The 14,647-nt window shown below is 35.6% G+C and overlaps 1 protein-coding gene across 2 annotated transcripts in view; it reads left to right on the top strand.

Annotated features, from left to right (window-relative positions):
- The window catches only part of LOC121428859 (hemicentin-1-like), a 103,399-nt gene that overhangs the window by 82,823 nt on the left and 5,929 nt on the right, over window positions 1-14,647 (top strand). The window contains exons 48-62 of one of the 2 annotated variants that reach the window (XM_041625728.1): window positions 254-523; window positions 2,828-2,998; window positions 4,497-4,667; window positions 4,870-5,040; window positions 5,646-5,810; window positions 6,827-6,997; window positions 7,607-7,777; window positions 8,350-8,493; window positions 9,161-9,298; window positions 9,986-10,345; window positions 10,545-10,607; window positions 11,243-11,365; window positions 12,121-12,255; window positions 12,878-12,997; window positions 13,128-13,256. In XM_041625728.1, coding sequence (XP_041481662.1) covers window positions 254-523; window positions 2,828-2,998; window positions 4,497-4,667; window positions 4,870-5,040; window positions 5,646-5,810; window positions 6,827-6,997; window positions 7,607-7,777; window positions 8,350-8,493; window positions 9,161-9,298; window positions 9,986-10,345; window positions 10,545-10,607; window positions 11,243-11,365; window positions 12,121-12,255; window positions 12,878-12,997; window positions 13,128-13,256 — 2,502 coding nt within the window. The remainder of the gene's footprint in view (window positions 1-253; window positions 524-2,827; window positions 2,999-4,496; window positions 4,668-4,869; window positions 5,041-5,645; window positions 5,811-6,826; window positions 6,998-7,606; window positions 7,778-8,349; window positions 8,494-9,160; window positions 9,299-9,985; window positions 10,346-10,544; window positions 10,608-11,242; window positions 11,366-12,120; window positions 12,256-12,877; window positions 12,998-13,127; window positions 13,257-14,647) is intronic. The other variant, XM_041625729.1, reaches the window with a different exon arrangement.

The raw sequence follows: 14,647 nt of genomic DNA on the forward strand, positions 1-14,647 counted from the left end.
ATCAATTCAATATTTTTTTTCTTTTTTCCAAGAAAGCATCCACTTATTTTGTCAGTTTTTTAGAATGTCCAATTGATGCCAATTGATAATGTTAAACATGTTTAAAAACTCAGTTACAAAAGCCGGAAGATACAATTGAAAATGGCAAAGTTGTGGCCTGTGAGTTTATTTTCAGCCTTTTCAATCTTACCTGAATTGTTGTACATGTTTATTAAAAACAAGAAATGAAAGTTCTTTATGATTGTGTGTGCAGGCCGTCCTATGTTCACAGTGGAGCCTCAGAACACGACCGTATCCCATGGAGAGAACGTTCTCTTGGACTGCGTGGCTCAAGGAGAGCCTGAGCCCTTTATGAGATGGCAGAAGGAAGGTTTCAGGGTGTTACCCGTTGGGCGGGTGGCCATCCTACCAAACAACACCCTCAAGATCGTAGCAGCGCAACTGACCGATAGCGGCGCGTACATGTGCCTTGCTGAAAACCTGATGGGTCGAACAGTGATGACTGTCTACCTAACTGTTATGGGTGAGTGCTTGTTTAAGGGATTGGCTTGAGCATTGATTGGCACTATTGCATCCTGTTCGTAGGAAGTAACAAGCTCTTATTTGTTTTGCTAGGAAAGCATGAGTTATGCATGTCAGTTCATTATTTGCATCTTGATACACAAGTAGTTGTTCAGTGACTGATATAGTTCTATCGTGAATTATGAAGATGATATATGCAGTGTTTGATCTCACAGATTCTGGTCATACAAGTAAATCATGGAAATATAAAATCTATAATTTCAATTTCCAGAAGACAAAATATTTTTTTTAGGAAACATGAAATCCACAATATATAATCGTTTTATTTTCTTACATTTTTTCATTGCAAGCATCAGCATGCAAATGGTCAAATTTTTAACAGGTATTTATAATAATAAATCTGTTTTGACTGTCCATGTTTTAGATAGTTTGAGTTTGTATTGGGTTTGTGATTATGCCCTTGTCTTTTGTCCCGATTTTGTTCTTCATTGTTACAAAAAAGTAATTATTCATAAAATGTGAGCACCATTATACGCAATACCCTCAAATCAATGCACAAAAAATAAAATTCTGGTCTAAAGGCACTCCTTTCTCACAAATTTAATGGTTTCTCTTTTTACCTTTGTTTCTTGAATAATTATGCACATGATAAAGTGTAGTCTTGAAAGATGCCAATACATTGAGGTTTAAAGACTTGTGTTTGAATGGTTTTATTTTTAATATTTTGCACATCATCCATTTTGCCTTGGTTCAGTTTTATCTTTTATTAACTTTTGATGCTTTTTCTTTGCAGTTTCATTACTTCATTTCAACTAAATATGTTCTAATCAGGACTTCATTGCACAAAATATTTCTGCACATCATATTCATGTCAAATTTCAACCATCATCACATTATTTTGAATATGTTGAAATATTTAATATTTACTAAGCAGACACATTTTACCTTCATTTTGTTTATGAATATATATTTTGATGTATTTGTATCTTAAATGTCATATATTTCTAAAAAGATCAGAAGTAAAAGCACTTAAGACCCAACCAACTTATAAATTTAAACAATTGTATTTTATACAATTTCTTTGAAAGTCAATTTTTCTTTTTAAAGTTTTTTGTTTGCTAGTTTTCTTGTATGATTGTTTGTACTTTGTTGTTTTGTTTGGGTTAGTATTTTTGTGCTCATTGTTTTAGGTGTTGGGCTGTAAATTGTTTCAGAATGTCTTAAGTTTGTATTGTTTCTTGTTTCATGTCTTGTAATGCTATATGTTAAAGAAAAATGACTGAAAAATTGATAGAAATCATCTAGTTGGCATCTATTCTGCCTTTGAAATTGTACTGCTCATTTTGTAGTTTTGTTTAGATTAAGCATCGTTGCTATGCAATTGAAATTCTTATAAAATCCAAATTTAAATAATCAAGTGTGCTACTTTTCTTTGATGTTACAGATCATACATGTAAATTTTCTTCAGAATTTGTTGATAAAATTGATTTGCATCATCAGAAAATCATTAGACAAAAAATAAGGAAACATATTTTTATGATTTAAAATTAATGCTGACTTTTGACAAAAATGAGCGTTTGAATAGTTATTTGAATCCATGTATTATTCATGAAAACATGCTTTTTGTCACTGGGAATTTGCTTTCAAGGCAGAAAGCTAATTCAAACATTGCTCCTTTATTTTCTACATTCATTTGATTTTTTGTTGCTATATTTTCTCAGAGTTTCTCAAGTGTTAAACAAGTAATATTAATAAAAAATGATTTATAGTTATTCATCAAAACGTCTATTGGATGTTAATACAAGTGTATTGAAATATTCAATCAGATCCATTCACTTAAATTCACCATTATCAGCAGAGTTTACCATAGAGTTTTGGGAAAAAATATGAAACCACTTTTACACTCCCTTACAGTGTATGCATTTAGTCACCAAAGTTATAAAAATTTTTTTTGTGATTTCAGAGGAGCATTTCTTGAAATAGTTATTTTGAATGACTATTTGTTACAAGCTACTGAAATCCTTGCATCTGATTGGCTCACAGCAAAGTTTTCAGTGATAAGATGATTCACGAAACATTCCCTAGATCTATTAAAAGCAAAGATTCATTATTTTCAACAAGTACGATCAAGATTCATCCAAACTATTTTCGCCTTTATTTTGACACCAAAACTTGTTTGTACTTAAAAGCACCTTTTTATTGACTGTATGAACGGTTCCTTGTGGACTTGAGAAACTCTGAACCACTTTTATTGTTAGTTTGCTTCTTGCTTGCCTTGCATTGCATGATGGGATGCTTCTTTCAGTGCATGGCGGCTGGTCTGAGTGGACAGATTGGGGGCAGTGCAGTAAGACATGTGGGCGGGGCATGAGGATACGCACACGTCGCTGTGACAGCCCGTCCCCGGCTAACAATGGGCTTCAGTGCACGGGGCCAGAAGTAGAACAGAACTCGTGCCATTTGGAAAGTTGCCCTAGTAAGTCATGGCTGTTTTGTTGTTTTTATGGGGTGAGGCAATGGATGGATAGGGTGAGTGTGTGTGTGTGTGGATATGTGGGTGGGGATGTGGTTGGCGTATTTGGTTACACTTCGTAATTCCGAAGGTTCGTAATTCCGAAACACGTAAATTGCCTATACCTCGATGTTCGTTAATCCGAAAACGTAAAAGGGTTCGTTAATCCGAACATTTTTGGCGTTATTACGAAGGTTCGATAATGCGAAAAGGAAATAAGGTTCGATGTTCCGAAGGTTCGTTAATCCGAAAACGAAATAAGGTTCATTGTTCCGAAGGTTTGTTAGTCCGAAAACGAAATAAGGTTCGTTAATCATTTCGTTTTCGGACTAACAAACCTTCGGAATAACGAAGCTTCAGAATTACGAATGTATGCAGGTGTATTTATATTGATATGTGTATTTGTAGTGAGTGGTGTTTTACACAGGTAAGTGATAGTGAAAATAAAGATAAATGGCAATTTACTTTACTCTAGTACTCTTTACAAAGTTTATGAGGACATGATGAATTACAAGAAATAGAAATACATGTACACCTCACTGTTGCAATATTTTGCCCATTATCACTTTCATTTGTAACACAGCTGGATAAATGGGAATAAATGCCATCAGTTCAAAATATTGTCATGTGATCATATGTTGTAAATGATAGTCTGCATATGAGAGTTGAGAACTTTTTGAAACCTTGAAAATGTATTTTGACTCCTAAAGAATTTCATTATAGATCAGAAAATATCATCACTCAAAAATAAAGATTGCTAATGACTGATTTACCAAACTTCTTTGACGAATTCACAATATCTGTTATCTTTTCTTTCATAAAAGGTGCAACATGGATAGGGTTACATGAAATTGTTTTTGCTCTATGCTTCCACTTTCATGCCGTCTAGATATATGAAACTGCATTTACTCATTGTTCAGTAATAAATTTTTTGCTTTGGAATCATTTCAAACTGGTCATGCTCTCTATCATTTTGTTTAGCAGTTTCATTGTGCTGGGTTCATTGCTTTCAGTTATTTCAATTAAGTTTTTCAGACCTTTTCTACTTTCTTGTCCATAATATGGACTAGATTTTCTCAGTATAATGGTGAATTGGATTATTTATCATTTTATCTAATTCAATGGCTGTCAATTTCACTTTTGCACTCTTTAGTTTAAAAATAACACATTATGAATGTAGACAGTCCTGTTATGTTCACATACATGTAGATATAAAGAATAGTTATGACCAGAGAGTCATTTTGTTTGTGGAGCTGTATGCATGTATCTTACTGAATGTGTTACTACATAGACAATAAGCTGTATATTACTTTGAATAGCTGGGTAATTTTCTTTTGCTTTGGGAACATGGAATTTTTATCAAAGATGGATTGATATTATATGTGACCCTGATGTAGGAAGTACCTGTAGTCGTATTGATATTGTTTGTGTGGCTGAAAATCCTTACTCTCTCTTTCTTCAGTCCATGGACGATGGGGTGAATGGCAGCCATGGGAGGAATGCTCTTCATCCTGTGGGTTCGGCGTCCGCGTGAGACGACGATTCTGTGACAATCCACCGGTGCAGTATAGAGGAAGGGACTGCGAAGGGGAAGGCATCCAACAGGATCAATGCTTCACAGGAGAATGCCCAGGTTGGTCATGGTGACGATGGTGATGATAATGATGGTGGTGGTGGTGGTGATGGTGAATGATGATGATGATGATAATGGTGATCATGATGATGATTTTGATAATGATGGTTGTGGTGGAGGTGGTGATGATGATGACAGAAAGGCTTTTACAACATAATATCAGTGGATATATAACACATGTAACATTTCTCTCATCCCACAGTTGACGGAGGCTGGGGCCCTTGGTCATCATGGCAGCTATGTGATCGAACGTGTGGCAACGGGAATACCATCCGAGAGAGGATATGTAACAATCCTGAGCCACGTCATGGTGGTAGGGACTGTACCGGACTATCAAGAGAGACACGAGCCTGTAACGTACGACCATGCCCAGGTATGTACACAATTTACTTTTTGTACTTTTTTTTTTATATATCGTGGTTTCGCTCAATTGGTTTTGACAGAGAGTCTTGATCGTAAAAAGCTGCGGGTGGCATCTTCCATTCCTTTAGTGCGATGTTTTGCTAATGCACCAAGATATCGCTGCAGTGAATGCATGACCTTTTTCTGTAGTATCTAACACATCATTTGGGACCAAATTTGTGATGTCTGAGTACATGTTTCCCAAAGTTATACAATTTGTTGTACTGGAGTATCTTGATAAAAAATTGTCTTTTCAGCAATAAATCATTGAGGTATGCTTATTTTACTGTTGGATTTGACTTGGTTTGATTTGATTTATTGCATTCATATCGTTCTTTTAATATTTTTTCATGATATGAGAAACATGTGTTGATTGCTGTTTTGGGCATGAGTCATAGAAAACAAATGTACAAAAAATATCATTTAAAACAAATGTGATCTACTTGAAACCATTCTAATGTTTACAATTTGCAGGAGAAGGATTCTAAGTGACCATATTCAATGAGTATTAGTCTGGTTATGATCAAGACAAAAATATTTAAATGCCTATGATATTAATCTTCTTTGTGTCTGTAGTTGATGGAGTATTTGGATCATGGAGTATCTGGTCTACCTGCACCGTCTCTTGTGGTGGGGGACAACAGAGTAGGACCAGGATCTGTACTGGACCTCTTCATGGCGGTCAGCCGTGCGAGGGTAGGACTGAGCAGACCATTCGCTGTAATACAGAACAATGTCCAGGTCAGTGATGTCATTGGTCTCCTTTTAATTCTTCTCTTCCTCTCCCTCTCTTTTGTCTTCTTGTTAACATTGTTGTTGGTTTTATTATTCTTCTTCCTAAAATTCCTAACTCTTCTTCTTTCTCTTTTCTCCTTCCCTTTTTTCCTTTTTTTTCGTCTGGCTCTTTTTTTACTTTTTTCTTTCTTGTCTCTTCATTTTCCTCTTCTTCCTCTGTCCTTTCTTTTCTTCTTCTTCCTTCTGCTCTTTTCTCTTCCCCTTTTCCTCTTTTTCTTGCTCTTCCTGCTCATCTTTTTATTCTTTCTTATCCCCTCCATTTTCTTCCTTTTCTCCTTTTTTTAAGTTCCTGTTGATGAATACTGATGAAATAACATGTCAGTCAGGGAACCATCTCACCTGGAGTTGCAGTCGATCCAATCGATGGCAACTCTGGAAAGACAGCAATGTCAACATTTGAAATGCATGTTTGTTCAAAATGCTTTCTAGATAGGCTTTATATTCATACATTGATTTTTTTTTAAAACTTCAGTGTTTTTCATTTTGTTTACAAAGGACATTGTACAGAATCCTATAGAAAACATTGCAGTTGAGACTGATAAGATCAGTCATAACTCTTTTTAAGATGGGGGCTCTGATCATTCCTTGGAACATGTTTAACTGGACAATTGATTAATTAATTTATTCATTATTTATTATTTCAAATTATTAATCATCTATTTATGGGCACGTCGTGGTCTAGTGGTTCTGACTCTCGCCTTTCAAACAGAGGGTCTTGGGTTCAAATCCTTGCCATGGCGTGTTTTCCTTCAGCAAGAAATTTATCCACACTGTGCTGCACTCGACCCAGGTGAGGTTAATGGGTACCGGCAGGAAGTAATTCCTCAACAAGCTGTGCGCACCGGAATCAGTATACTAGCTTAGCCGGGGTAATATAGGAGCGCCTTAAGCACCTAGCAAGGTAGATACGTGCGCGATACAAATCCTTTACTATTTATTTATTCATGTTTTCCTTGATACAGTCCATGGAAACTGGTCTGATTGGGATGTCTGGGGAGTCTGCTCAACAATGTGCGGTGGAGGAATAAGACAACGGTTCCGCTCCTGCACCAAGCCAGCACCGTCACCCACCGGTCGACCCTGCGTGGGTGAAAGTGTGGACACAGAACCATGTAATCAACAGCCTTGCGCAGGTACAGTCTCTGTCTAAAGATTGGCTCGGTTAGAAAGTATTTAAGTATTTGTACCACCCTGCAAAGGTAATATTCACGGATATTGTATGGCCAGCATTGTTAGATTTGAAATTTTCTGCAGAAACTTCTCCAAAGTCAGTGAAAACGAAGTGTTTTGAGTTCAGGAAAAATCTGCCTCATCGAGTATACATATAAGGATCTAAGTACATAGTCTAGTGAAGAAGTGAATTCAAATGTAGAAATACTTGGATGAAAACCCCAAATTATCTGAACTTGCTGACAACTGAACCAAAATTTGAAATTTGAATAAAAACAGTCACATGTCATGTTCTGAAAAAGAAAAAAAACATTATTTCATGAATATTGAATGAAACTGTAAGATACTATTTTTCTATGTATTGATTTGATTTTTATCATGAGGGGATTATGCTATGCATGTTCAATCTTCGTAGGATGGATGTTCCTAATTGTTCCAGCTTGCTCAGTGTTCTAACAAAAAAAGTCAGTAATATTAGCTTAGGATTAAAAAGTGGTATTTTTTTCCAAAAACAGAGTGTACATGTTTCATAAGTTACAAATTTTCACAACACAATTGTTTTCTCCTTACAGTTGATGGTAAATGGACACATTGGTCTCAATGGAGCGAATGTTCACAGACTTGTGGTGAGAGTCAACGACGTAAAACCAGAGAGTGTAATAACCCAGCACCCGCCCACGGTGGAAGGCCTTGTATTGGAGTAGCTGAACTCATTCAAACATGTCATACACCTCCTTGCATAGGTAAATTCCATAATTGATGCAATTCAGTTTTTAAGCCCAACATTTCTCTATACTGTACTTATATCTATGTAATTTTACTTTGTCATGAGATTGTAAATTGCCTCTTTCAGACCTGCTGCTGGCCAATGTTGATATATGTATATACCAATAAGTAATGATAAATAATAATGATGATGATGATGATGATGATAACGATGATTATTATTATTATTTTGCCATTTCTTTAAAAAATGACGATTAACTGCAATGCCCTTGTATAAATAATTAGTACAGACTTTTCAACCTTTTGAATGTGGAGGAAATAGTCTGAATTTTGATGATTCTGAGCTTCCTCTTTCAATATGATTTTCATATTTGTCTTGATTTTATTGCATTTCTCTTGAAAAGTTTATTCCTTTCTTTTATTGAGCAAAAACATCCCTTTTGTCATTAGCCAGTTTCAGATGTGTGGTGGTAATATTATTGACAAGGTGATGTTTCAATGCCTTCGTGAATTGTACTAGGCAAGTAGTAGATGGGTAAAAGTCATTCTAACTGATTAACATTTTTTTTAAATTTATATTATTTTGCAGTTGGTCCAAGGACAGCTATCGCCATGGTAACAGGTAGTATCAATGGTGAGACATTGAATGGTCAACTCTTTGCCAACATCAGTGTGGACAATGCAGGGTACACGATGGTCACTGCCAACATGGACAATGTACCTGAAGATATCGGTGAGTGATCACTAGAGGTCATGACCCCAAAGGTTATGATCCTAGAGGTCATGGCCCATAACGTAACTGTTTCATTTAGGGCCATCTGAGATTGACATAGGTGGTTAGGTTTTTGTGTGAAGATGAAGTTAATCAAACCCTCTGTATAGTTAAATATCTGACTGCACTCTGATTTAGTAGAACTGGGGAGCTAGCACAAAGATTAGCAATCAATGAACCGACCAATCAAGATCATTGTTACATTCGCATTTGGCTCAAAATACAGACCACTTACCAATCAGAAGCATTCTTTCATATTTCCTATTAATTGCAAAGCTTTGTATTACGGGGCCCTGGTCATTAACAGTGTTTTTACAGTTATATACGATTTAGGGCTAATTTGCTTATTTGTGATAAATCTAGACAAGACCTTGGTTGATAAGTATTGTAAGACTTAGATTATTGAAGCATCTTTAGATATCTATATAACAATATTGCAATTTCTTTGAATAAAGTAGTGTAAGAGGATCATTAATTGTTTGCCAGGATCTGATAGGAATGGGGCTTGGTATGCATGGGGTTCACATTTCAAGCCCTTCAATTCATCTTTTTTGATAAAGTCTCTCTTTGTAGCGATATAAAAAAATTCTTGTATGGTCTAAATTTTCTCTTCCACTCCACCATGAAGGTAACGTGATGCGGATGCTGATCTCCTTGATATCTCCCGTCTACTGGACCAGTGCGTATGAACGAGATAACACAGCCAATGGCTTTTCCGTCACCGAAGGAAACTTTGAGAGACAGACTCAAGTCAGTTTCTGGTCAGGTAAATTGAGCATGAAACCTTTACTTATCTTAATCTTATGCTTGAATGCTAGAAGGCTGTTAACATAAGACAGGGACCCTATTCTCATTTTTTTGACAATTTTGAGAAATTGTGGGTTTTTTAATATTATATCCAGAGTAAGACTGTGTCCCCAAAATTGATTCCTGATATGAATGATATTCATATCATTCATAAAAGAGGATCTCAACACCATTAGGAGATGTTAAAATGAACGTTTTTAAGGCATTCTTTCTGATAGTGTAAAAACCTCATATTCATTTCCACCAAAAAGCTTCCTTACTCTTGCCACTTATGCTTTTAATCCCACGTTCTTGTAGTTGAATTGTGCATCCTCTTTGAGAGATTGGATTATTTACAATACAAATTTCCCCCAAGAGAATATTTCTGTATTCAGACTGAAAGTGGTGATGTCAGATATTTGGAATCCACTCAAGTGATTGAACAGTTAATCTAATCTTTAAGAGGCAGAGCTTGATAGCAGATATTTATCTCTTGAAATGTTATTATCTTGTCTTTATGTTGAACCATGTTTACAGATCATTGGTTAAGTGTTTTATTGATGGTGATGGTGCTAGGTATTTGAATCCAGTTAACATAAACAGAGCTTATCCTCTTGGGGAAGCTCATCATAGGAGAATGAAGCAATCTCTTGCATTCTTATAACAGGTGAGCAGTTGACGATGGGAATGCGTTCTCTAGGAGTAGATGAGAACGGTGTCCTGCAGCTGACCATCCTCCTGACTGGTGAAACCCCTGAGATCTTACCAGAGGACCAGGTCATCACACGGAACTACCGAGAAAACTACATCCAAACGGGACCCGGGGAGGTCTACGGGCAGTCCTCTCGTCTCATCACCATCGACGGGGCGCCTCTGCTCTATGCATGGAACCACACCATTTTCTATGAAGACGCAGGAAGTCAGATGCCGTTCCTTGTACAGACGCTTAACACCGAGGGGGCTACTGTGGAATATAATCCTGTAGATGGTTCGCTGACCTACACGATACGTGTCTACTTTACCAGAGGTCCGTATTTGTGTGTATTCAATCACTAAGTGTTTCTCAAGCTGATTCAAAACTATCATTTGACTTCATATCAGCAAACATTTTTTTCTGGTAAACTAATTTCAAAATAGCTGATGATTGTTTTATTTCAGTCATTTGATATGATGTTTTCCTCACCATGTTACTTTATATTTGTCATTCTTTATAAAAAAAATTGTAGGAGAACCAAGGAATCGATGCCCCCAAGGATTTTCGCTTGATCCAACTGGACCGTACTGCCGAGGTAATCTGAAGTGTTCAATCTGTTTCTACAACTCATATTTTTAATATTGGAAAAAAATGTAGCCAAAATTAATAGCTGATGATGAAATAAACTGTTATTTCATTCACAAGTGAAACTGTCTTGAGAATTTAGTGTCTATACATTCAACTATAGCATACTTATTTGTAGGGATAGTAGGCTTCCTTATTTTCCGTGTATTATACATGTTTTGCTCATCTAGATACTGTATTTTTTTTACCTGCTATGTATTTTAATGCACAGTGAAGTGAATCCAAAGAAAAATGTACAATTATTATAATTCTGTAACTACAATAAAAGTCATTACCATTTAGATTTTCATGACGAGATCTTCCTGACTGGAGCCTCCATTAGGGCAGGGTTTGAAAGGGATAACTTATGTGCCTAGGAAAAGGAACCAGTAATTGAAGTTATAATGGTGTTGATGGGTATAGTGGTAATGATGGTTGTAGTGGTGGTTGTGGTAGTTTTAGTGGTGGTAGTGAGAATAGTAGTTGTAGTGATGGTAGATTTTTGTATAAGATATTTAGTTGGTATTGATGTGATTGAAGTATGTGCATTCCATATTGTTGCTAATTTTTCTTGTTGACCAACAATTTATTTCTTTCTTTTTCTAGATGTTAATGAGTGTCTGCAGAGAAACACATGTTCTCATTTTTGCCAGAACTTTTACGGTGGTCACGTCTGTGCTTGTCCAACTGGCTATCGGCTGAACAGATACAACGAACGCACCTGTGATGGTGAGCATTTTTTATTGAATTATGTCTTTGTTTATTTATTTCACACATTAGAAAAAGGGTAGCATAATCAGCACAAATACTAGTCTTCATTGGTCTACCCTTTAAATACAAAGCAAATATACATGCACACTAAGAGAGAAAATTTATATACACCATAGATTGATGCAAAATTTTACAAAGAAAATTACAAATTTCAGCATTGTAAAAAGTAATGAGGAACATGTTAAATGAGTGGATACCAAATGATAAATGATAAGGAACATATACCAAATGATGGGTCATGTATGTTAAACTTGGATAATAAACAGAAGTTTAACTTCTTTGTTAGCAAATCATTGAAAATGTGCTAACCTCTCTATGAATCAGGAGATGAATGAATGATAATTTGTTATTTCAAAATTATTCAACTTGACTCTTTGCCAGCTACTATTGTGTCTTGTTCAAATCTGACAGTTAAATTAAGAACAAAACTTATAAGGTCTTATTTGCATAATTGTTAATATTGATTGATAATTGATATGTTTAGAATAATCATAAACATCAATTCTGTAAGCAGAAAGGACAATTTAATGAAACATATATACTTTTTAAAATCAAATTATCATCACTAAAAATTAGCTCACTAAGCAAAGTATCAAAAACTCATCAACCTATACCTATGAATATACCCTAGATATACTCACCGTGGGTTAAAAAAGTAAAAAGTGATTAACATTTTCTTTGCATAACTTACACCTGACCTGTTCTTGCTTTAGACATTGATGAATGTCGGTATAGAAATGGAGACTGTCCGCCCACTGAAGAATGTCAGAATACTGAAGGTTCTTTCCGATGTGTGCAACATTGCAATAGAGGATTACGTAGGATACCAGGAACAACACTATGTGGAGGTATGTCACACTGATTGACCCTTATTCGGAAGTCGGGTTCCATTTAAACTGTTGTCTGAAGTTGTGGTTTAACTATGAATAGCCAATTGTAACATAAATCTTACAGTAGAGGTTCATTGAATCAGCTCATTTGACTCTCAAATCATATTATTTAACTGTCTGGGAAGGATAAATAAGGTAGTAGTTGTCTTCTCCATTAAAGAATTAGGAAAGAGAACAATGAACATTAGAAGCATACAGTGTAAACAAAATTTTGACATGTTTGGCTTTCCATAATTTTAGCAAAGACTTTAGACCATGGTCGGAGAATAGACTTCAGAATATGGGCCAATGAGTCTTTTGTTATTTTACCAGTAGCAATAATTTTGAAAGTATAACGTTTAAGACCATGTACATTATTCATAACTTTTAAAAAACAAATTCCATGGAGCTAAAAGCACTTATCTATCAACCTACTATCTTCAGAGATAAATTAGAATTTGACCAGGTTACCAACCACTGATTGTAAGTCTTTGATGCTCAGAAACATTTGTTTATATGTGATATTAATGTTGCATATTATTATTTGTACTATATATGCGTGATAAAGTGAAAGTAATAATATTCTGGATTTTTTCTTCAGATATCAATGAATGCCAGGAATCTCCTAACATCTGTTCCCATCTATGTAGCAACACTCAGGGAAGCTATCAATGCACCTGTAGGAAGGGATACCGTCTTAGAGGAAAGAGAGAATGTATAGGTAAGAATGATTCATCGAAAATTGATCTATAACTTGTCGATTTGCTACTGAAATTTGCAATAAAATGTTTTCTTGCAACACCCTTAGTGATTGAAAGCAATTTAAGTCAAAGTAAATTTTTTTTCTCCAGATGTTGATGAATGTAAGGAGCGTAACCCATGTCGAGTCAATCAAGAATGTGAGAATCGACAAGGTCATTATCGTTGCATAACAGTGTGCCCGCAAGGCTTTGAGAGAGCAAGGAATGGAACATGTATAGGTAAGTACCTTTATTTCATTTCATCACATTTTATTTCCATCTCCAATGATTTTGGATATAAAGTTCAGTTTCATGCATAAAGCAATAAACCAATTTCAACGTACAATATAAAGTTCAGATTATCATACAAACAGGTTAGGAAAGGAGGAGGATGGCTAATAAGCAATTTTTTAGAATGCAGCCTCCTGTGAACAACATTCTTATGAATATTACAGACTAAAAATTCAGGTACGACAAAATGAAAACTTGAGCATAAAACAGTTCTTCCCTTTTCTTTTTTTTCAAAATCTCCTTCCCCCTTTGTTTATTTTATATATGAAGAATCATGAGGGAAGGGAGTTACCCTTGCTACCCTTTGGAGTATTTTTTATATTTTATGTAAACCATAGCACTTTATCTTGGGCATGGGAATCAATGGGTTAATGGGTATGTCTTTACCTGACCTAGCAACAGCCATGAGCCATGCATTCATCTTTGTCTCAAAGGTATGCATGACATGTCAAATTATCCTGGTAAAATGTCATTGTCTGACCTAGCAACGATCATGAATCATGTATTCATTGAGGTTTGGCGGTGTCATGTCCCACCATTATTAGACAAATTCCTGAAGGTGATGCGCATACTTATTATTCTGCATTTGCTTTGAATACTTTTAGTAGACAGACTCATATGAATGGAAGAATGCTAACAATTGATTCAATGAACCAGATGGTCACTTGTTTACATTGTAGGCTTAACATTTGAATTCTTATGTGAACTGGGTTTATGAATCATGTCTATTTGAGGAGAGATTGATGTAATGAATTCTTAACTTGTATTCATGAATGCATGATAAAAGATTTTCACCTCCTCTCTGCCTATTGGATGATAGCACTGATTTCTTTTGTCAAACATCATGTTTATGCATGATATTTGGGAAGTCCATCATAACGTAGTGGTTTCTTCTCTAACTGTCAAAAAGTTTGCCTGTCCTTTGCTGGAGTATATAACAAAGGCCTTGCTTGCTAATAGGCTGGAGGCAGTGAGCAAGCAAGGCCAGTGTACAGTGACACATATAAACTGAATATGTGACTAGTCATGTGATGATGATGTCATTACATGGTGATGTGACCACATCTACATAACAATAAACTTGCACAACACAAGACTCTACAACATACAATAACCCCAGCTAACATTTATGCTGTATGCTGGCCTTGTTTATTATCTATTTATGTCAGCCTTTTTTCGGCTGACATGAATAGGTGATTGCTAGTGGGCTGCGTTTTCAACTCAAAAGCAATTTATGCTAATTAGATTTGATCCCAAGAATCAAATATCCAATGCAAGTTTGTTTCTTCTTTTGGTTTGATTTTACTTAATGAATTCTCTTCAAAACCAATGTTGGTTAT

The sequence above is a fragment of the Lytechinus variegatus genome, chromosome 15 (genome assembly GCF_018143015.1).
Source record: "Lytechinus variegatus isolate NC3 chromosome 15, Lvar_3.0, whole genome shotgun sequence".
NCBI lineage: Eukaryota > Metazoa > Echinodermata > Echinoidea > Temnopleuroida > Toxopneustidae > Lytechinus > Lytechinus variegatus.